Genomic DNA, 24,285 nt, shown 5'->3' with positions numbered 1-24,285 from the left:
TTTGTGGGACAAATTAAATGGGACATCGGTAAAAGGAGAGCGTGCTGAAGAGAATGCTAAACAAATTCTCGATTCCTCCCATTTATATTGCTTTTGAGGTTCCCCTGACATCCTCAACAGGGGTATGATTCTAAAACGGTTGAAAGAAATGATAGGCCCGGAAGAGGCAACTTCCCAAGACTTGCTTTCTATTAAATTCAAGGGAAAGAGAGGAGGGGAATTAAAAGAGACAGCACAAATTAATTGGACCTGCTTTAAAAAATATTAGGCTATGATTCCGCCTTTCTAAAGTAGGCCATACAAATCAAGCTCCAATAAAAGAACTATGGCCCATATTTATACTTTTTAGCGCCGCATTTGTGTAATTTTTTGATGCAAAAGCAGTGCAAACTTACCAATTACAACTGTGGGCCATATTTATACTTTTTGAAGCAAACCTGCGCCGGCGCTGGTTTGCGTCAAAAAGTTTACCGCCCGCTAACGCCATTCCTACGTACCATGCGGGCACCTTATTTAAGGAATGACGTTAGCCGGCACTGGGGACTGGACAGAGTAAAAAAAAATGACTCAAACCAGGCAGCGCTGGTGTAGGGGAAAATGGGGGTTGTGCCTCAAAAAATGGTGCAAGTCAGGTTTGAGACAAAAATCATGCCTCAAACCGGACTTGCGCCATTTTTTGACGCACAACCCCCATTGAAATGACTCCTGTCTTAGCAAAGACAGGAGTCATGCCCCCTTGCCCAATGGCCATGCCCAGGGGACTTCGGTCCCCTGGGCATGGTCATTGGGCAGAGTGGCATGTAGGGGAGCCCAAATTAGGCCCCCCTATGCCACTTTAAAAAAAAAAAAAAAAAAAAAACAATACCTCAACTTACCTGTACTTACCTGGGATGGGTCCCCCCATCCATGGGTGTCATCCAGGGATGGGCAAGGGTGGCAGGAGGTGTCCCTGGGGACAGGGAAGGGCACCTGTGGACTCCTCCCATGGTCAGAGACCATGGAAGTGAGCCCACAGGTCCCTTAAAGCCTGCCCTCACCCAGGCATTAAAAAACAGCACACATCAGGCTGTGCGCTGTTTTTTAAGGCCTGCCCCCTCCTGTGCGTCAAAATTACGCAGGAGTATAAATAAGGCGCACAGGCCTTAAAGTCATTTTTTGGGCGGGAAAGCCTACCTTGCATGTCATTAATGCAAGGCAGTTTCCCGCATCCCAAAAATGACGCACACAGAGGAATTTTGATGTCCTCGGGCTTGGGCGTCAAAGTTTAAATATGGTGCACGGTTTGCGCCGAATGTGCGTAAAAAATTTTGACGCACATTCGTTGCAAACAGATTATAAATATGCCCCTGTATTTTTTAAGTTTGCGAAGTTTTTGCTTCAAAAAGCGGCGCAAATGCGGCGCTAGAAAAGTATAAATATGGGCCTATATCCATAAATCTTAGTACACACAGAGAAGGGGAAAGAATGAAACACCAACAAAAGTAGAATTGCTTACAAAGCTGTACATGGCTTGCACTTGAAATCCATATCGAAGAGAGAAATGGTAACTTTTAAAGTGAAACTTTAGACATTATATTGGAAGACGGCTGTATCAACACATGATAAAATAATCATAACAGAAATCCCGGAACCCGAAGAACGGACTTTAGTAGCTGTGCCCGAGCTAATACCTCCAGGAAGACAACCTAGCATCTAATGCAAAATGCATGGCCCAGATGGTTGCATTGTGTAGCAAAACACCAATCACAGACAAAAACTAATGATGCCATGCAATATCGTACGCTGGGACATACCAGGATTAAAATAAAAATTAAAGGGCAGCAGGTGAACATACTTCTTTATGGAATATGACAGGCATTGTTTCCAATAGTTCACGGATGAGATTTCGATGGCTTGTTTCATAACCCATTATTTCCCAGCAACATATAAAAGAAGGGAAGCTGAATGGGGTTTTAGTGTCTTGGTTCCCAGTTTCCATGGCAGCTTGTGTAAAATCTAACCAGGACCTTGGAAGAAATTTACAACATATCACCTTGAAAAACCAGGGTATTCCAGTTGACATCAACTCCATATGAGCCTCCTGGGAATTACAAAGATGATGCTCAAAGTGCAATTTGTCTAGTATGTAAATAGCAAACTCTAGGTAAATTCAGAAGAACAGAGACAACCATGTCACTTTAGTCTCTAGTGATTTTAATACACGGTGTGACTAAATAATGGTGGGGAAAGAGTTATTGGAGTAGGAAAGAGTGTTAAGGCTGCCTGAGGTAGATATAAAATGGAGCAAACTTTCTAAGAGAGGATAGCAACTTGAGACTCTAATGGTGGTGGGCAAACCAAGTCAGACACCTATACCAAAAGTATGTGTAGCCCAAACATCAGAACCAGACTGAATGTTTACATTCTAATTACCTTGCCACATAGTATATGACATGAAAGCTGAACCCAGGATGGAAAGTGATCACCTGCTGCTAGTCTGTCTTTCAGTCCCTGGCTTGAAGCACTTGCCTCCACCACCACATACTGGATGGCTCCCAAACAATTAAATTTAAAGCTTACCTAAACAGATTTGAGGGGACACCCTTAGGCTAATGAAATCATAGTCCCACAGAGAAGCATTTTAATTGAACATCACTTGAAGGGCATTCTAGATCAAAGAATTCAAACAGGATATTATAAATTATTTCCCCATATACTAGTTGGTTTGATGAAGATTTTACTCAGAAAAAAAAACAATCTAACTCATTGTTAGTCCTGGCATTCTTGGAGTGGTTTTCCCTGTCTTTTTGCCTCTGCCTCCTGTATTTTTGACTGTGCCGGATTTCATTTTTGCTGGTTTTGGTATTCTAGGCACTTTACCTCTGCTGATCAGTGCTAAAGTGCAAGTGCCCCTTGTGTAAGTTGTGATTATGATTGGTTATCCATGATTGGCCTATTCGATTCACTAGTAAATCCCTAGTATAGTGCACTCTGTGTGCCAAGGGCCCGTAAATCAAATGCCACTAGAGGGCAACACTGATTGTGCCACTCGCATGAGTAGCCCTGTAAACACGTCTCAGATTTGGCACTGCAGTGTCTGTGTGTGCAGTTTTAAACTGCCATGTCAACTTGGCAAGTGCACCCACTTGCCAGGCCCAAACTGTCCCTTTTAGCACATGTAGGACTCCTCTAAGGGAGGCCCCAGGTAACCCTCTGGGCAGGGTGCAGTGTATTTTAAAGGGAAGAGATGTACTAGTGTGTTTTACATGTCCTGATAGTGAAATACTGCCCAGTTCAGTGTTCACTTTTGCAAGGCCTATCTCTCCCATAGGTTAACATGGGGTTTGCCTTAAAATAACTTTTAAGCACAGTTTCCCATTGGGAGCAAATAGAGATTTGGAGTTTTGGGTCTCCGAACTCACAATTTAAGAATATGTCATTTAGTGAAGGTGGTTTTTAACTTGTTTTGAAATGCACTTTTAGAAAGTGGGAATTTTCTTGCTTAACCATTCTGTGCCTCTGCCTGGCTGTGGAATACACGTCAGGGTCAGGATGACAGTTGGGCTGGTTGTGAATTCACTCTAAACAGTCCCACAAAGGGAGCAGAGATGTGCCCTGCATATCTGATGGGTCTTCTTGTGCTAGAGTAGTGAGAAGAGCTGACACTTGCATCTGACTAGGGCTGTGCCTTACCTTACACAATGTAGTCTCCAACCCCATAGAGTGTGTCTAGGACCAGGGCAGGAAAGGCAGGGTCTTGTGCACTACAAAGACTTTCCTTTGAAGTTTGCCTACTTCTTAGGTAGAAATGAGTAGAAGTATTTGACCCAAAACCCCAGACTTTTAGAACACTTCTGGATCAAGAGAAGACTCTGCCAAGGAGCTGAAGAGCTGTGAGAAGGAATCCTGCCCCTTTGCTGTGTGTGCTTTGCTGGTTTGGCCTGCAGTTGCTGCTTTTGCTTTGGAGAGGACAAAGACTGGACTTTGCTATGTATCCTGCTTGTGAAGTTTCTCTAAGGGCTTGGAATGAGCTTGCCTCTTGTTAGGAAGTCATAGTGACATCAAAGACTTCACCTGCCAGCCCCCGGGTTCTCCTGCGGAGGACTCTGACATGCCAAGAGGTGCCCACTCCAGTTCCTGGGCCCGTGAGAACGAAGTCTGGCATAAAACAAGAAGAACCAGGCCCACCGACTTTGCATGACTCCAAAACCGGTGCCGCTGCCCGACTCTGCATCAATGCCTGCAACTGAAGCCATGGTTCCCGTTGAAGTGCAATGACCACAAATGACACCGCAGCCCCGATGGCACTGCATCACTTCTGAAGTACCACAACCTCGTGAGTCCCAAATGCTGCGTCACCGATGTCCGTGACACCCGACTCCTCTGTGGCACCTGTGGCCCCATGGTGTGACCACGACCCGAGAAGTCATCCCATTGAGTCTTGACCTGCTAGACTCATCAACCCTGCCAGGACACAAGAAACCGACACCTCACCGCCGAAGCCGCCTCAACTCCTCTACATCCATATGAAACCAACACCTTATCTCCCCTGCAAAGCAGTAAGGAATTGATGCCTCCCCTCCTGCATAGCAGTACAGAACCAACGCCGTAGAATGCCACAGAAAACTGCATCAGAGGGGCCCATATTTACAAGGAGGCTTAACGCCACAAAAAGTGGTGTTACACCTCCTTGTAAATATGGAGCAGTGGTTAGTGCCACAAGAGCATCATGAAAAGTGACTCTCTAGTGGCATTAGGGGCTGTTAAATCTGCCCCTTTGTGTCCTGCGCTTTCTTTTTTATTACAGAATAAAAGCAGAACCTGTACTGAGAAATTAAACATACCAAAAATCAGCTACTCATTTTAGTAAAAAGATATTAGAGTGAGCATAATGTAAGTGGGGGTACAAAATGATGGGCTCAGATTGTGTACAAAAATGCAGAGATTCTTTCTTTCCGGCAATGACATATAGTAGAAAAAATACACGTTGCCCTAAATATCAACATTATGCTGATTATGCCGATCAAACCTCGTTTTGTTGTTTAAACTGTGACTGCAATTACACCTCTTGACCTACCTTTACCCTGGCTGCTAGCTCTGGCAGCAGGCATTATGACGTTGGAACTCAACCATAATAAGAGATTACAGGTTTGTAGCAATATTATTTCTTTACTCCAGGTGGCGTCGCAACTCACCTGTAATAAAGAAATCAGAGACTGGTTTTATACTGAAATTATAACCTTCTATGTAACGTAAAAACATAAAAAAGGCCCTGGTCCTATGTTGCCTCCTCCAACTCCATAAACATTGGCTACTTGTGACTGTTAGCAGCAGGCATCAAAGACCTCTAGTTGCCTAATCCTAATACAAAGGCCATGTTTGAAAACAAAATACTTTGTGAAGTCATCTGTTCAGCTCTGTAGCAGCACCCCTGTTATGTTGCACCCATGTGATATTGGTGCCTAGGGGTGTTTTAATCTTGGCGTGGTATGGACTGCGCCAGTAAGACCCCTGCCGTGATGAGGAAGTTGGTCCGCTCCTGACGCTAGGAGCGGGGTTCATAAAAGGACCCGCGGCTTAGAGCCAAGGGCTGAATTCACCAACTTAACGTGTGCCGTGTGTATGTATTTATATCAGCATTGCAGAGGCCGCAGTATAGCTACTCCAATACATACTGTTGGACTTTTGGCCATACGCATGGTCATCCCTAGTCTTTTTGCCTCCTTCCTCCTGGTTTTTCTGACCTCTCGCTGTTGGCTCTAGAACTCTGAGCACTTTATCACTGCTGACCAGTGCTAAAGTGCAGGTGCTCTCCCATCTAAAGTTGGTATGATTGACTTATACCTAATTGGCATATTTAATTTACCTATAAGTCCCTTGTACAGTGGTATCTCTATACCCAGGGCCTGTAAATTAAATACTACTAGTGGGCCTGCAGCGCTGCTTGCGACACCCACTGAAGTAGACTTTCAAACCTGTCTCAGGCCTGCTAGCGCAGGGCCTGTGTGCGCAGTTTTCTGCCACAGGGACCTGGCATCTAAATTTACTTGCCAGGCCCAGAACTCCCCTTTTACTACATGTAAGTCACCCCTAAAGTACGCCCTAGCTAGCCCTATGGGCAGGGTGCCATGTATGTAGAAAGGCAGGACATGTGCCATATTGCATGGCCTGTCCTAGTAGTGACAAACAGCCTAACTTGGTGTCTCACTGCTGTGAGTGCTGCCTTCTCATAGGATTGCATTAGAAATGCCCTGCCTTATGTGTAAGGGGTATTGTCTGATTTATGAGGGGTAGCGTAGGCGTGTTTGGTATGGTTGTGATGGGGATAATAAATACTGCTTACTGGTGTGGGTGTATTTTTTATTACTATCACAGAAATGCCACTTCTAGAAAGTGCGCATTTATCTGTGCTTATGGTTCTGGTGTTTTGCAGCTTGACTCCAATCCACGTCTGGGCAGAGTGACAGTTGGGGCTTTGTGCATACTTTTCAGACAGCCTGTACACAGGGAGGGTGGAGGTGTCACAGAGGTGCATCTACATACTGAATAGTCTTCCTGGGCTGAGAGAAGGGAGAGGCGGGGCACACCTGCATTTGTAAAGACTGTGCCCTGGCCTCACACAATAGGGTCGTTAACCCCCCACTGATGTTTGGAGCCTGTACTGAAAGGAGAGAGGGGGCACTCCCAGAACCAGTTGTAACTGGCTGGAACCTCCTCTCCCTATCATTGTAAAACACTGTAAAAACGGACTATAAGTACAGGGGAATTTTCCCCACAATTTGAACATTCTTGGAACTTGAAACTGGACACAGGACGCTGATGAATGGACTCACCAGGAAACCGCCATGGACTGCTGCTGCTGTGCTGACCTGTGACCTGCCTGGTCACTAGGAGGAACTGCCACCATCTGCACCCCTGGTGCTGGCCTGTAGCTGGGCCCACCAGCCCCGTGCTCCTTCTTGTTTGGTTGTTCCCAGGGGCAGGGTGTTGTGGCCCCTGACCCCTGCAACGATCTTTTAAGCCTGTGCCCAGAATGCTTTAACAAAGAAACAGGCATTCTTGCAATTGCTGGAAAAAGGATCACCGCCGCAACCTGGGCTGTTGATGTGTCTTAGCGCTTTGAAAGCGCTTTTCTTGTGCCCACGGAAATCACCGCCGCAGCCCGGGAGCCTCACTGTGCCCTCGCGCTCTCCACGGCGCCTTTTCGTTAATGGGATCACCGCCGCAGCCCGGGCAGGGCTTTTTGTTTCAAGAGCGAGGATCGCGCTGACTTTAGTGCCCCCGGGGCACTGGAGAGAGCCAAGGAAAATGCCAGCACGCTCCTAGCGTGCTCCCGGGGGATGCGCGCTTTTCAGAGCGCCCCCGGGGCACCAGCAGGCCCCACCTGGGGCCGCAACGTCATCAGAGGGAGAGGAGGACGCCTCTCCCTCACTTACAGGAGTCCCGGAGGCAGAGGGAGAGGAGGACGCCTCTCTCTCCCTTGCAGGAGTCCCGGAGGACTCTCCTGCTCTTCTGGGCCGGGCGGCAGCCTCACCGGAGGCTCGCCCTGGCCCCCGGCTCTCTTGTTGGCCCCCTCGCGGGCCAGGAGTATTTGATTTTGGGGTCTCCCATAGTGGCAGGGAGACCCCAGGAGTTAACGGGTCCCCGGAGGGGCCCGTGTTTCAGTAAGGGGGGAGCGCGAGGCGCCCCCCCTCTCCCTAAAGTATTGGATGACCTTGGCCCCCCACAGGAGGGCCGGTGGAGGCCCGGGGGGCCCCAAGTGATCGCAGACCCCATGAGGGGCCCGCCAGCAGTACAGAGGGGGTGCGTGCCGCCCCCCTCCTCCCCAGGACTTTAAGGAGGCCCCCTCATTGCGCAGAGGAGCGCTGGGGGCCCCTTTCTTCTTTGTCTTCGAGGCACGGAAGGTGCCTGCTTCATCATTCCCAGGTACTTTAAAATGGACAAATATAATTATAATCTAAAGTTCTTTCTACAGACTTTATTAATTGTGTTATATTGCCCACCTGTTCTATGATGCTTTTACATATGTGTGCACATGTTCCTTTTATGGGCATGACTTGCTAATATGTTTCCCTAACTTGCCATAGATTTTCTAATGTTCCTACTATGGGCGTTTTATGATATTCTAATGACAAGTGTGCTAATGTAATAACGTGTTTCCTGACTACTGCTTATGTTACAGAATACTGAGTAACCTTTGTGTTATATGTGACTACTGCTAGTTTGCAGGGTAACTAATGTGTAACGTTCTGACAACTGCTAAGGTAGCAGGATAGTACTGTTATGTGATGTTGGTCTGATAATGACGTTGTGTACAATACAGTATATTTTCATATAATCTGGTGTTGTGTTTCCTTTGTGGTGGGGATATTGCGTCACATGTATGTGTGTGTTGTGCAAACGCTTTACGCATTGCCTCCGGGTTAAGCCTGACTGCTCGTGCCAAGCTACCAAGGGGGTGAGCAGGGGTTATCTTGGACGTGTAACTCCCTTGCCCTGACTAGGGTGGGTAAGTTCTGCCTGGCTGAGGTGCATACCCTAGCCAACCAGAAACCCCATTTCTAACACATACCAAAACTGGCGACGAGGTGCGGAAACCAACCTCGCACCTTCTTTTGCTGCTGCAGTATCTGGAGTACTGTTGCCGACTGCAAAGAGCGTTCGTCGGGCAGCTAAGTCGGCTGTCAGAGAAGTAGCTGGAAGTCCACGTGTCTCATGCGCTGCCCCGTCTGCATGATGGAGGCACTCCAACGGCAGGGCATTCAGCACTGCTTCCGAAGGAGAGAGTAACTCCTGGTAGTGGCCCGCCAGTGTCCCCTGCATATCGCGTGGAGCGCAAAAACGGATGAGTGAGTGCAGAGGAGGCTTGCAACACAGTGAGTCATTCATTGACACTGACTCCAATGATAAACGTGTTTGGATCTACGGTACACATGTTTGACGCTGTGAAGAAGCCACTGGGATCAATCAGACAGTGCGGTGGAGAGGGCTAGCATCAGGACGTCGGGTTTGCCTGGATGTCAGAAGCACCACCAGGGGGCCAATCTGATATACAATATTTTCCTGAAAGACTTAATGGAAAGCTAAATACCTCCAGTACTTACGTGGCAGTCGGGCATTGACAGGTGCGCCTGTACTTCGTACAATGTCTAGTTTTTCCTGTTTGAGCTATCAGTCACTGGCGCTGACCCCACAGAACTATGGCCATTTTCCCCACGTTGGAACCTTTCATCGTTGAGGGGCTTCCGTCTGCCCATGCGGCCAAATGGAAGTCGTAGGTGGAACATTTGGGAAATTATTTTGATGCCATGGCGGTGGATCTGGACAGAAAACGGACCATGCTTTTACATTTGGGGGGGCCTGAAATCCACCAAATCAGTAAGTCGGTGGTCAAAGAAGGCACTGCGTTCTCATACCAGACTCTAAAATGTGCAATCACTACGTATTTTGAGCTGTTGGCAAATCCAGACTATGAACAGTTCCTCCTTAGGCAGGCAAGGCAACTCCCGGAAGAGTCAGTTGACGCATTTTATGCCAGACTTAGGGACTTGGCCAGCATGTGCACTTTCCAGACCCAGGAGATGACATTCGTGAGCAGTTCATTCAAGGGTGTCACTCCAATAAACTGAGGGAACACATCTTGCAAGTCCCTGGCATGTCAATGGCCGATATGTTAACAATGGGGCGATCTAAGGAGTTGTCTCGTGTGCGGGCGGCACACATGGAGTCGGCACTTGCAAAAACAATCAAGGCGGAGCCCATAAATGCAATCAATGCAGGAGGAGCAACCAAAAAGAGAGACAGAAATAAGCCTGCAAGCACCAGTCGCACTTGATATATGTGTGGTGGGGCGTATCCGCATCAAGGCAAGTGTCCAGCAGTTGGGAATCAGTGCGCTAATTGTTAACAACTAAATCATTTAGCAAAAGTTTGCCATTCGACAACCCGGCAAAAGTTAGAGGGTCCAACGACAGCGCATGCGGCAAAAACAATACACCTCGAAAAAGATGCTCCAGACATGGATGACAATGAACCAGAAGGGACTGTATATGTCATCCACACTACCCAACCAGACAACCCATTGAAGAGGAAAATTCCAAAATGCCAAGTGAAGGTTGCAGGTCATCAGGTGGTCGCTCTCATCGATACGTGAGCCTTGATAAACATTTTGGTTCAGTCAGCATTCCACCAACTACCGACTCGCCCCCCTCTGCTCCTGACCACCGTACAAGTATTTGCATTCAGGTCGGCAACACCGATCCCATTAGCAGTGGTAATCACGACAGACATCACGCATGAAGAGATCACCACTCGTGCCAAATTATATGTCGCAATAGTGGGCACAGGGATACTCTTAAGTTGTCGAATGGCAGAAGAACTTCAACTGGTAGCGTTCACTTTCAGCATACACATGGAGGCTTTGGAGAACTTGGAAGAAGAATACGCGGACTTGTTCAAGGGCATAGGTTGTCTGAAGGAACGGTTGGTGAAGTTACATATAGACAAGTCCATTGATCCAGTGGCACTGAAACACAGACGCATAGCATTTCACCTACACCCTCAAGTGGAAGCTGAACTAAAAAAGTTAGAAGAGGCAGACATCATTGAGCGGGTTGAAGGACCAACCCCATGGTTTCACCCATTGTGGTCACTCCCAAGCCAAAGCAACCAGGCGAGGTGCGCATATGCGTCGACATGCGGCTACCAAATGTGGCCATTCGGAGGGAACGCCATCTCACTCCCACTGTGGGCGACATTGTAGCTGAGGTCAGTGGATCAAGGTGGTTTTACAAGATGGACCATTGTGCTCGATATCACCAACTGATGATGTCACCTGAGTCTAGAGCAATAACAACTTTCTCTACACACGTGGGGCTCAGACAATACAAGCGACTGAGTTTTGGCATTGCCAGTGCGGCTGAAGTGTTCCAGGCCACAATACAAGGGGTACTGGCTGGAGTAGAAGGCGTCATTAATGTGAGCAATGATATCTTAGTGCATGCTCCCACCATAGAAGTACACCTCAAGAGACTCTGCACCATTTTCCAAAGATAGCACCAAAATGGGCTGACACTGCACCGGGAGAAATGTGAGTTTCTCAAACAGGATGTTGCATTCTTTGGTTACCACTTCTCGGGGTAAGGGGCGCAGCCTGATCCTGAAAAGGTAGCAGACGTTCAATCAGCACTTGCTCCGACGTCTGTGACCGGTGTCCTCAGTTTTTAGGGATGGTCACCTACTGCGGTAGGTTCATTCAAAACTTAACATCCCTCACAGATCCCCTGAGGGAACTCATGAAAGCGCACACCCCGTGGGAATGGATCTCAACGCATGAAGCTGCATTTCAGGTGACAAAACAAGCATTGTCAGCTGACACTGCCCTGGTGTATTTTGACTCGTCCAAAGACACGGAAATATCGGTAGATGCCAGCCCAGTAGGACAGGGAGCTGCTCTATCTCAAAGAGGTGTTGACGGAGAGTGGGCACCAGTGGCTTATGCTAGGGGGGCTCTAACAGCTATGTCGCAGCAGTATTCGCACATAGAAAAAGAAGCACTAGCTGTCCATTGGAGCTGTCGTCATTTTCATTTGTACATATATGGTCTTTCATTTGTAGTGCACACAGACCAAAAGCCACTTATACCTCTGTTTAACAAATCTTGTTTCACCTGGAAAGCACCCACGACCGCAACTCCACTGCCCTGCTGGACAACCTCACGAACCTCGGCCTCAAGCAACTGGTCACCTCACCCACTCACTCAGCAGGACACACGCTTGACGCAATTTTCACCTCCAGCAGCCACGTCACCTTCACCCACACCACCGAACTCCACTGGACTGACCACCACTGAGTCCATTTCTCCTTTATGAAAATCCCCACCCACCACCGACAACACACCGCACCCTACTGAAAGTGGGACAAGATCTCCAAAGAACACCTGATCGCCAAGCTCACACAAGCTTCACCTCCCATCACCAACGACACCAACACTGCCACCCACAACCTCACACAATGGTTAACAACTTGTGAAGAATCCCTCTTCCCACTGAAAAGAAACAACAACGCCCACACCATCAAGACCGCCCCCTGGTTCACCACAGAACTCCAAGCCTTCAAATGTGAATACCGCAAAATTTAGAAAGCATGGCGCCAAGAACCCTCAATGAGTAATTTCTCCGCCCTCAAAACAACCATACGCAGACACCACCAACTGATCCGGACCACCAAACTGTCCTTCTACAAAGAACGCATAGACAATAACTCACACAACAGCAAGGAACTATTTGCCTTCGTCAAAGAGCTCACCAAACCAAAATCCAGCACCATTGACCCCATCACACCCAAAACATTTGCAACTTCCTCTCCAACTACTTTCACCTCGAAATCGGAGACATACACAACAGTTTCACAGCATCAGCACCCACCGTCACCACCACCGACACGACCTACAGCACAACGCCCCCCCACACCAACCAACTACAAACCTGAACCCCAAACAATGACGAAGAAACCGAAAAAAACATGAACTCCATCCTCTCAGGCTCCCCCACAGACCCCTGCCCCCCCAACATTTTCAACAAGGCCACCCAAATCATCGCTCCCCAGCTCCGCGCCGTAATCAACAGCTCCTTCGACACTGCAACCTGCACGCCAAAGTCAACGTGCTCATCAAAAAAGCCAAAGCAAACCCAGAAGACCTCACGAACTACTGTCCTAGCTCCCTTCTCCCGTTCCCCACCAAGGTCGCTGAGAAGATAGTGAACGCCCTACTGTCTCACTTCTTAAAGGAAAACAACACACTCAATGCCTCCCAGTCTGGATTCCGTAGGAACCACAGCACTGAAACCACCCTCATAGCCTGCACAGACGACATCAGAACCAGAGTGACAGGGGCGAGACCGTCGCTCTCATCCTCTGGGAACTCTCCGCAGCGCTCAACACTGTATACCACCAAACCCTCCGCACACGCCTTTTTGATGCAAGAATCCAACACAAGACCCTAGACTGGCTCACCTCCTTCCTCGCTGAAAGAACCCAAAGAGTTCGCCCCCCTCCCTTCCAGTCTTCAGCCACCAAGATCATCTGCGGGGTCCCCCAGGGATCCTCCCTCAGCCCTACCCTCTTCAACATATACATGGCCCCGCTCACCAACCGCCTCCGCCCCCAGGGAATCACCATCATCTCTTATGCAGATGACACCCAGCTCATTATCACCCTCACCAGGAACCCTTCCACTGCCAAGACAAACCTGCACGCTGGACTCCTCGACATCGCCAAATGGATGACAGCAAGCCACCTCAAACTTAACTCCAACAAAACAGAAATCATCATCTATTCGGCCCCAACAAGACAGCATGGGACGACTCCTGGTGGCCCAAAACCCTCGGACCGCCCCCAACACCCAACACCCACACACTCAACCTTGGCATCGTCTTAGACTCATCTCTCTATATGGCCCAGCAAATCAACACCATATCGTCCTCCTGCTTCAACACCCTCCGCATGCCACGGAAGACTTTCAAATGGATTTCCTTAGAAACAAAAAAAATGGTCACCCACGGCCTCCTCAGCAGCAGACTGGACTATGGCAACGCCCTCTACGCTGGTACCACAGCCAAGCTTCAGAAAAAACTCCAGCGAATCCAGAACACAGCCGTACGTCTCATCCTCAACCTCCCCCGCCACTAACACATCTCCGCTCACCTCAGATCCCTACACTGGCTGCCCATCAGCAAAAGGATCATCTTCAAAGTACTCATCCACGCTCACAAATCCCTCCACGACACTGGACCAGGCTACTTAACGAACTAGTAAACTTCCACACATCTACTCGACTTCTCCGCTCCGCTGACCTCGCCCTCGCCACAGTCCCCTGCATCAAACGCACCACCTCCGGCGGCAGATCCTTCTCCCACCTCGCCAAGACCTGGAATTCCCTCCCCACCAACCTACGCAAGACCAGGACTTCCTAACTTTCAGAAAGCACCTCAAGACATGTCTTTTTGAGCAGTAAACGGCAACCCTCCCCCAAGGGCATTGAGACCCTAACGGGTGAGTAGTGCACTTAATTAAATTTTTTGATTTATTGATTGATTGTTTCCCAAGCACCACCCAGGACTGAAAAGTGGATTCTCCAATTGCAGAGTATCAATTATCAGTAGTATACTGAAGTGGTGCACAAAATTCAACTGATTACCTTTCAAGACATGCTAGACCTTTCACGGCCCAGGAGGAAGAGGAGGTGGATGAGGTGGAAGAGTACGTGAGACTAGTAGTGGAGCAGTCAAGACCTCTTCCCATATCCATCAAAGACATTCAAGAAGCTACGCAAGCTGATGAAGCTCTACAGCTGGTTATATCATGTGTTCGAGATGGGAAGTGGCACCTGTTAAAGCACAATCTATCTCATAGGACAGCGGAGGCGAGTGCCACTCTATCATCATTGTACTGTGTCAGACAGGAACTGGCAGTATCGTCAGTAGAATTCCTATTGCGGGGCAGTCGTTTGGTCATACCCGAGGCACTGCAGCAAAGGACCATTGACCTGGCTCACGCTGCTCAGCAAGGTGTGATAAAGACTAAGGCAAGGTTGCAGAGCAAGGTATGGTTCCCAGGGCTGGATGCCAGGGTTGAACAAACCATACAACAATGTCCTAGGTGTCAAACGATTGGTCCGGCTGATCCTCCGGCGCCCATCCTCACGGAGCCCATTCCGTCAACTCCTTGGCATAGGGCCAGTGCCGATCTGGGCAGTTTACCTGATGGTCGCCACATGTTGGTTGACATAGATGATTTTTCAAAATATCCTGAGGTGGAGGTACTGGATTCCACCACCACTGAACGAGTGGTGCCCTGCCTGGAGAAGATTATGGCCACCCATGGAATCCTGCAGGAACTGAGAACAGATAATGGTCCTCCATTTTCCAGTCATGAGTTTGCATCATATCTGGCTTCCCATGCCATCTGTCATCGGAAAATAACTCCTCTCTGGCCTCAAGCCAATGGGGAAGCGGAACCATTTATGAGAACTTTAAATAAAGTGTTGAGAATTGCGGTGGCTCAAGGCAAGAATTTGGAATGTTCCTTATTTGAATTCTTACGAGAATATAGGTTAACACCTCATGTCACAACGGGTATGGCTCCCAGTGTGGTGTGCATGTTACTGGGAGTTAGAGACACCATTCCTCACGTAAATGTTCCCACCTGGCTCAGTGAGCACGTCGCCACCCGACTACATTCCCGCCAGGTGCAGAATGATCGAATGTCTCAGAGGAGGAGAGCATGCATCCGTGATCTACGAGTGGGAGAGTTGTTGAAGAATCGCCATCCAGGAGGAAATATCAAACTCCCGTTTGAGGCGGATCCGTGGACAGTGGTCAAGGGCACTTTGGTTTCTGTTAAGAAAGGTGCTGAAATGTTGACTAGGAACGTGTCTTTCTTTAAGCGATACCACAAGCCGGCAACGGAGCCAGCATCTTCAGGGGTGCCGGTGCTATCATGACTGGGCTAGGAAGATAGTGAGAGATGTCGTTCTGAAGCTGGAGATTCAGCTTCTGACTCAGCGGTGTTTCCCAGTGGGTCACAACTGCATGTGAGTACCCCGCTCAGAGTCGAGGGAGCAGAACAGGATGAAGTGGTAACCACCAGTTTTCCATCAGGTAACCCTGGAATGGACATTATACTCAGGAGAGGGATGGACCGATATAATCTCCGTCCTCGCCTTCTGTCACTTTGAAGCTGAAGGACTATGTATGTAAATAGACTCTTGAAATCAATTCGCACTCAGAGCAAGGCTGTTTTGTTTTGTGTGTTTTATATTTTATTTTAGGGTAAACGAGGAATGTTATGTTGCGCCCATGTGATATTGGCGCGTAGGGGTGTTTTCATCTCGGCACGGGATGGACTGCGCCAGTAGGACCCCTGCCATGATAAGGAAGTTGGGGCCAGATGTAGCAAAGGGTTTTACCCATTCTGTCTTTACGGAAAATGTGTTCCTAGATATGGCCCTTGGTCCGCTCCTGACGCAACGAGCGGGGTTAATAAAAGGACCCGCGGCTTGGCGCCAAGGGCTGAATTCACCAATTTAACGTGTGCCGTGTTATGTATTTATATCAGCATTGCCGAGGCCGCAGTATAGCTATTCCAATTCATTACACACCCCCATGAATATCGTGGATGTGTCAAATTTCCTTTCTATGTCGTCCTGACTGCTAGTGTAATCTCCAGGGAAGTGTTACTGATGGAGAATACTCAGAAAACCATAATAGAAAATACTGAAAATTCAGAAACGAGTAAGTGCTTCTAACGTGTATTTCCTCAAAGCATTCAAGAGAAAATATGAATGCACTCCAACTAGTGTTGAACACTTACATGACGGATAGGACACCTTTGCATAATGACGGATAGGACACCTTTGCATGTGTGCTTGGGGTTCAGCTGTGGCCTAGAGGTGTGAAAATACAAACAAATAGAAAACAAAAGCATTTGTGCTAATGACAACGTGACAGCACATGTTTGGTATGTATGTCTGAACTTCTTTACTCTGAGTCCGCGGTTTCCAGTGGCACTTAGTTGTGAACACCGGCCCTTATGACAGTCTGCCACATGGTGGCACTGCTGTCTAATTTAGTGATAAGCTCAACAGCTGTTAATTCATTCACAATACATTACAAATGACTAATACCTGCTCCCAACCCACACTTATGGCTATGGGTGCCAGGAACAGTCTGGGTTGTCAACCTTGTAGGAGTGTAATGGTGAGTAAGTGTGTTGGTATTGTCATGTGGCAGCTCTGGAAAGGTTAATAGGTGGCTCCAGCTGCTGTGGCATCATGACGAGGTCCCTGACATATTCTTTTCTTTTTACAAATTAAGCACTGCAGGTGGTGGCGAGTCTTACATTAAGCAATTTGTATGCAGATGGCTGCTTTCATACGTCTCATTTTCTCCTTTCAGCTGTATGACAGGATCAGGCTCTTCTGGATGCCTGCAAAGCACCAGCCCGATTTTATTTACCTGCGTCACGTTCCTCTCCGCAAAGTTCACCTCTTCACTGTAATTCAGCTCAGTTGCCTTGTGCTCCTGTGGGTGATAAAGACTTCACGAGCGGCTATCGTCTTTCCAATGATGGTAAGAAAAACAAGTGTCTTTCCTCACGCAGTGTAATTCCTGATGTCCATTTCACAAAATGGAAAGTTTATATGTTTTTTTATAATTCACCTGAAAATGTAAGCTTACTTTATTCCAGACAGTATGACTTAAATGATGACAAATGTAATTGTTGTGGGGCCTTCTTTTTACTGATATTTAGTAAGGTGCATTGTTTGTGAGCACCATATGTCATCTTTTATTTAGCTTAAAAAGTGAATTTGTTAATTACCAAGTTTTATATCATACTTTTGGCAATGTCGAAAACATGACCCACTACAGTATTTACACCACCGATATATTATATTTTCACCTAGATTGTTTCCTGTTATAGGCAGTTCTTTAAATGGACCGGTACTGTCCGGTACCAAGTACCGGCACTTTTTTATTTTGAGAAGGAGAGTACCGGCACTTCTCAAGAAAAACGTGACACTTTTAATTGGAGAGTACTTCTCAGAAACAAGCAGGTAATCTGGTTGAGAGTACTTGCACGTCTATTTTTCCATTTAAAGCACTGGTTATAGGTAGACAATACTTGAACAAGCCACTAAGCAAAGCAACAGGATAAGATACTGAAGAGCTTTCAAGCAGATCTTTCGATTTCAAAATCCTTTGAAATCCTAGGCTTTGTCTGTAAGCACCAAATAGCACCGATGTATGTATACTGAAAACTCACATTTAGCATCTATTTTAAAGGCCCCTCATGAGGGAAGTCCATGTTGGAAATCTCAGAAACAGAGAAGTCATCTTCCATTATCTCAATAAGGCCATGTGATTGCCTGGAAACAGCTTGTCTGCCATCAAAGCCCTATAGTCCCAGTTAGCAGTATGTCAAAATATTGAGCTCAAATATCGACTTACACAGGTATCAACTCCACAATAATGACGACCAATATATGAACTAGTTAAGCACCCATAAAGTAGTATAGATTTACTACTCTGAACGCCACATCTAATTACCTTGATGATAAATTTGTGGTCAGAATTCTGCAGTCGATATATGTGAAGGTCGATATCAAACTTAATAATCTGGCAGAACCCATCTTTAAAGTGAACTCAGTCACCTTCTATGTTTTGAGTTAATCAAGCTGATCCCAGAAAATGAAGAAATGTGACAATTTTTTCAGTCACACTCAGACTTTTAACTGAGGTCAATCTGTTCCCGCAAGTTGAACTAAAACATGCCCACTCCATCTAAAATTCCATCTTTTACACATTTAAAGTGACTGTACTGTATTTGGCCTGTGACAAACAAGGTCTGATGATGTTGTGTGATAATTCTTGAATGCCTGTTTTCTCTAGGACACACAATTGTGAATAGAAAAGCGAAAAATTTAATTGGTCTAGTTTCTATCTCTAGTTTATATCAGTTGTCCAGAACAGACACTCTAAAGAGTTAGTATACATTTTTTGAATGTGTGATGACTTTTAGTTCTAATCATCCAAATAGCATCTTTTTCGTTACAGGTATGTACCACCAACCATCCACTCATTACCAATGCATAATTCCTGGCTGAAATCTTCAAACTAACCATGCGTATGCAAACAGTAATCCAGGGTATTTTGCTAGTAGGAAATTTCAATCTGTGTGTGAACAGTCCAACATCCAGTTCGCAACATAACTAATGTAAAATACGCCTTTACTGTGTTTAGCTCCTATAGTGAATTTCTTAATATAAACAGCCACACATACACTAAGGCCCTCATTATGAGTGTGGTGGTCTTAAAACCACCACAGTCATGGGGTAAAGACCACCACATTACAAGTTCGGCCGAAGCCAAACTACCACAACGCTACCAGTCCCGCCGGTGCTGTTGGACCAGCGCAGGTGGCGGTGAGCTCCTCTAGGCCAGCGGTATGCCAAAGACCCTGGCAGTAACGCACCTGGTGTACAGGAATCGCTAATACTGTCTCCAGCACACGCATTCCCACATGTCCATACATTTGCAGACACACCCCCCACACGTCCACACACTTGCAGACACACACTCCCACCCGAACACATGCATACATCCAAACACTCTCACCCAACAGAACACAAACACACAGCCCCACCCAACCGAACACAGACATGCACAACCACTCACTCGCTCGCATACGCACCCACTCTGCATACATTCACATACACATCACTGCATACATTCACACACACACACACCCCTCCACATACATTCACACACACACCCCCTCTGCATACATTCACACACAAACACATCACGCATGCATACAGTCACACACAAACGCACACACCACACACATGCACCTACCATACACACACATACCCCTCTTCTGGTAGGCCCACTTACCTGTCTGGGACGCACAGCAGCCCACGTTGAGGTGGTCATCCTGGAGGGGGTGGGAGTCAGCGGTTCCACCACCAATGCTGCACCGCTGTGCAAGGGCCACCGTGCCATATTACTGCTCGTAATATGGCGGGTAGAGTACTTTCTGGCGTGGCGATGGTGTTTGAACCGCCTCTCACCAGCCATTGGCCAGGCTTTTGGCACCCGCTTTGACAGCAGTCTTCGCAAAAGACCGCCGAAGTCGAATTGAGGGCTAAATGTGGCATCCTCAGGGGGGCATACTTAGGGGCAGATTTATGAAAAGTGAAGCTGCACCAAGTGCAACGCCACTTTTCGTGCATCTTTTAGCGCCCCTCTAATGCCACCATGGTAGCACCGTACTTAAAATATGGCGCACCATGGCAGTAGTTAGGGTGACTAGCATCATCATTTTTTATGCTAGTCCATCGCTTTGCAGGATTAGCGTAAAAACGCTAACCCTGCAAAGGACCCCGAGGCCCATTGTAATCAATGGGAGCCTCTTTTTAATGCCTGCACTTAGCAGGTGTTAGAAAATGCTTATAAAAATGGTGCAAAGGAATGTCAGTGATTCCTTTGCACCATTTTTACAGTCCCCCTAGCACCAGAACGCCCCTCTTGCATACATTATGCCTGGGACAGGCATAATGTAGCACAAGGGGTTGCAAGCATTATACCACTATGTAAATATGGTGCAGCATTTTTCCCTTTCCAATGCCACATTAGCATAAAAAAATTATGCTTACATGGCATTGGAATGGCGCAAGGCCAACCTAAATCTGGCCCTATGTATTCTAGAAAGCCCAAGGATACATCAATCCTTTGCTATGCCACTAGGTATTTTTTGACTTCATACATTTCTTTTTAAGACCACAAGTTCAGCCCAGCCACTCACTAATCACAAATGTTTCTCCAAACCATGATAAAGCAACTTGTCAGAACCAGTCCAAACTCTATATTATGTAAATCATACTGTGAAACTAACTCATCATAGATTAACCTGATGAGCAGCATAAAACAACCGTCACGCCCTTCAGGCAGAGAGGTCATGCTAGAAAATACTTATCCAAGTACAATATGCATATTGTATATAATAACCTCCATCAAACAAAAAACATAAACAGAGACCAAGGTCAACAAATGGTACATATAAGAGAATTAATTAATAATCCTTGTTGTCACTTACCTGTTAGGTTTAGTCAAAGGTTTCTGGAATTTAAACCTGAGCTCAACCCCTTGTAACAAGGGCACAGAGCCGACAGGTTTAACCTAAAGAAAATGTGTGAAGCATTTAGAAGTGACACAAAAATAACAAAGTAAAAAAACACAAGAACATAAAAATCCCACTCCATTTTAAACAATAAAGTACATTTTAATAAACAAAATGAGACCAAAATAAACAACAGGAAACTAATATTGGATATGAATTTTAAAGATATGAATTTTTGAATATTTAAGGAAACACAGTGTCACAAAACACTGAGGGATTACTTATAGTCCCCTTGCACTGCGGGTGCATCACTTTTTCCCTTATAAAAAGTGACACACTGGCGGTGCAATGGGCTTGTAAATCAGCCCCTAAACGCTAATCACCAATGACAGTCTATGGTCATGGTAGATGGGTCCTAGGCAAGATTTTAGGCTGACCTCTATGGAGTGTGGGTCTGACACATTGACCAGCTTCATCCCAGTCTGAAGTTTCTACTTGGGACTGGGAGCCTTATGTACAGAATTTAGAAATTACAATTTCCTATTTGTGATTCTTATCAAATCACAATTGGGAAATCACAATTCCAAATGTATAAAAATGTACAAGTGTTAAATAGCAGTTCCTAATAGGTCACAAATCGACGTACCTCATGAATATTAATAATGTAGGTCGCAATTTGCGACTCGTTAGGAATTACAGCCCTCATAGGAAAGTGTGGCCTGCTGGGGTCAGCAGGCCACCATTTCTGTGATTGCTTTTTAATAAAGGATGTTTTTTAATGTAGCCAATTTTCCTTAAAGAAAAACAGGATGTAATAAAAAAAAAAATGGAAACATTTAAGTTTCATTTTTAAGTGTAGGGAGTAGACCCTACCTACTCTTAAAAATATTTGCTTCAATATTCACAAAGGGGACTGTGGGGACCCCTTCCCATTTGCAAAAGGTTACCACCACATTTAAAGTGGCAGTGAAAAATGAACGATTTGTGACCATAATCAAGGCGCAAAATATTCATACACAGCACTGCAATTCAGTATTTGGAAGGGACAACCTAAACACACCCCTTACAAATACTCAATCGTTAAACACAGATTGCAATTCTGTAATATGCTACCATATCACAATTTGTCCTTTGTACATACATTCTGTGAATCAAGCTGTTTCTCACTGCAAAAATGCTTTTATGCATATGACCCATAGTCTCTGAAATAGAAGTCAAAATCCTCCAACTGGGCAAGTTTGAAGGCTTGTATATTAGAAAGTTCTCTTGAAATCAGATAGTTACTGGGTGAGGTTCAGCTGAAGCCTTTTGTTTTTGGGGAAAAGGTCTGAGTTGGAAAATTCAAATGATGCACCCAGAGAAGTTCTCACATCGGTCAGACACTTTTGGTGCCTTCCCCCGGTCAAGACTCTACATTCAGAGCTCAAAATCCTCCAGCAGGACAAGGTTTCAGGCTTTATCCAACAATGAGTTTCATGAGTCGAGATACCTTCTTGCCAAGGCCCCGGTGAAACAGATTTACTGCTGTGAAGAAGCTCCCTGCAGAGAAACCTGTTTCTTCAGTCCAGTGAAGTGACACATCAGATATATTGGCTTGGGTGTTTGATTCCTGTCCTGAGGAAATCGGGAAGCCCAAAAAGTCTAAATATTTCAGATTTATTAGGAGAAGTCCATTTAGACACAGCTCTGGGTCCCAGGATCTCAGGAACAGCACTTGGGGGTCATATTTCACTTTAACAGAGGCCACTCCCAAGGTCCATTCAAGGCTCTGTTCCTACTAGTCACCTGGGCACTTTAGAAGAAAGTAAACATGCACCTTGTTGTGTCCCTGTAGCCACACATAAGGTCAGCCAACTGACCCTTGACGTCTATTTCTCTGTCCTGGGTGCAAGTGGGGGCACGTCTTCCCTCTCAGGTCTCCATCAAGATCTCAACCAACAAGCCCAGTCTTCTAGCCAGAAGGTGCAGGTGACTAATAAAGAGAATAAGGTTCCCAGAGTCAACCTTTCCCATGTTTGCTGCACATCCTGTTTGTCTTAAAACAAACTATCCCACAGTCCACTATTCTGCAGCACATCTAAGATAGTACCATCTTTCTGTCCTTGGATGCTGTTGCTGTTGTAGCCAGGGTGTGTTTAGAGAAATAAGCAGTTCCCCACTCTTCAATTACATCGAACTGGGTCTGGGACCAGCTCCCCCTCCCAATGGGCTGGTTCCAAGCTGGCTACAGATTGTCCAAGGAATAAACACTTCTCTTCACCAGGTCTCCTCTTAATCTTAACTATGAATGGGGAGGTCTCACTCTGGACCCTTTCAAGGTAATTATGTTTCTGAACCCTCCCATGATGCATTTCCTGAGCTGATAGGATTGAAATACCTCACACCAAGGTCATCCTGCCAAAAGAGTTAATCCATTGTTTCTGCTCTGGGAACAGTTTTCACACCTCATTAAGGAGAAGCAGTGACAGGGGCTAGCTGCTGACAGGTTAATGCTAATTAACCTTCTGGGGGTTCAGACAGGTAAAGTTTAACATTTTAAAGGTTACTTTTCCTAAATATTTCTTAAACATTTGACATCATCACTGAATTTGCTATGTATTAAACATTATAAATAGTGGCAAATCATCTCTGTAATTCACACCTAACAAAATATAGCAGAATTACTATTTTATCTGGATGTTTTTTTTTGTTCATAGAAGAGCTAAAGCCTTCCACAGTGAAACAATCGTTTGAGGGATTTTGTTTGCACCTATATGCTAAAATGTATTACTTGCCTCTACAACTTTTAAATACTTGGCACACTACCCTGTGGCTCCAAAGTCTACTTAGAGGTGACTTATCTATATTTAAAAGTAGATTATTTCCTGTCAAAAAAGGTTATTTTAACAGGTTGAATTGTAGATTGAAAACCTGCAGGTGTCAGGCTACACAGGTTTTCTTTTGCAGCTTAGTGATTGGCACAATATGTGCTATATAACTCTCCATGCCATTGGTGTGTTTCCTTCACCAAATATTATGCCCTTACCAGTGTAAATATGCCAATTAGGAGGTACCCAATTTTTCCATGCATTAGGGGCAAGAGCATATAGCTTGGTGACTGGACAGCAGTTCAAAGCAGTTATAAAACTACCAGGTAATAGGTAGCCCAAAGAAAATAGGGTTGACCACAGAAAAAGAGGCATTATCTCACGCAGGGAATATCAGACGCATTTTCAAATGTATATAGATGATGCCAAGATCTACATTCATGTGCTGATCACTCAGGTATCTGAAATGAACAATATCAATTGCCTTAGCATAGCAGGTATTTGATTAGCCAGATTCTGGCGTGGTTCCACCCAGCAGTAATACCTCAATATTAGTTCAGTTAAAACAGGAAAACTTCTTTTGGCTAAGGGAATTAACACCAGTGGTACTATGTAATAACTAATACAATTTGTTTTTCGCTTAGCTTTCAAAAACACTTACAGATGGACACTAAAGTGTGCAAAATTAGACAACCATACTTTGCATATGCTTTCGAAAATTAGACCACACAACATTCAAATGAACACATTTTCTTAGCACTGGATAGATTCAAGGATTACATTTATGATCCAATCACCTGTCACAAGCCATACTATTGTA

The 24,285-nt window shown here is 46.0% G+C and overlaps 1 protein-coding gene across 11 annotated transcripts in view; it reads left to right on the top strand.

The window, feature by feature from the left end:
• Positions 1-24,285, top strand: part of SLC4A10 (solute carrier family 4 member 10) — a 1,044,586-nt gene that overhangs the window by 953,940 nt on the left and 66,361 nt on the right. For all 11 annotated transcript variants that reach the window (XM_069224249.1, XM_069224250.1, XM_069224244.1 and 8 more), the window contains exon 21: positions 16,935-17,108. In XM_069224249.1, coding sequence (XP_069080350.1) covers positions 16,935-17,108 — 174 coding nt within the window. The remainder of the gene's footprint in view (positions 1-16,934; positions 17,109-24,285) is intronic.

This window comes from Pleurodeles waltl, chromosome 3_1, assembly GCF_031143425.1.
Source record: "Pleurodeles waltl isolate 20211129_DDA chromosome 3_1, aPleWal1.hap1.20221129, whole genome shotgun sequence".
Lineage (NCBI taxonomy): Eukaryota > Metazoa > Chordata > Amphibia > Caudata > Salamandridae > Pleurodeles > Pleurodeles waltl.
This window is presented reverse-complemented; position numbering and strand designations above follow the sequence as displayed.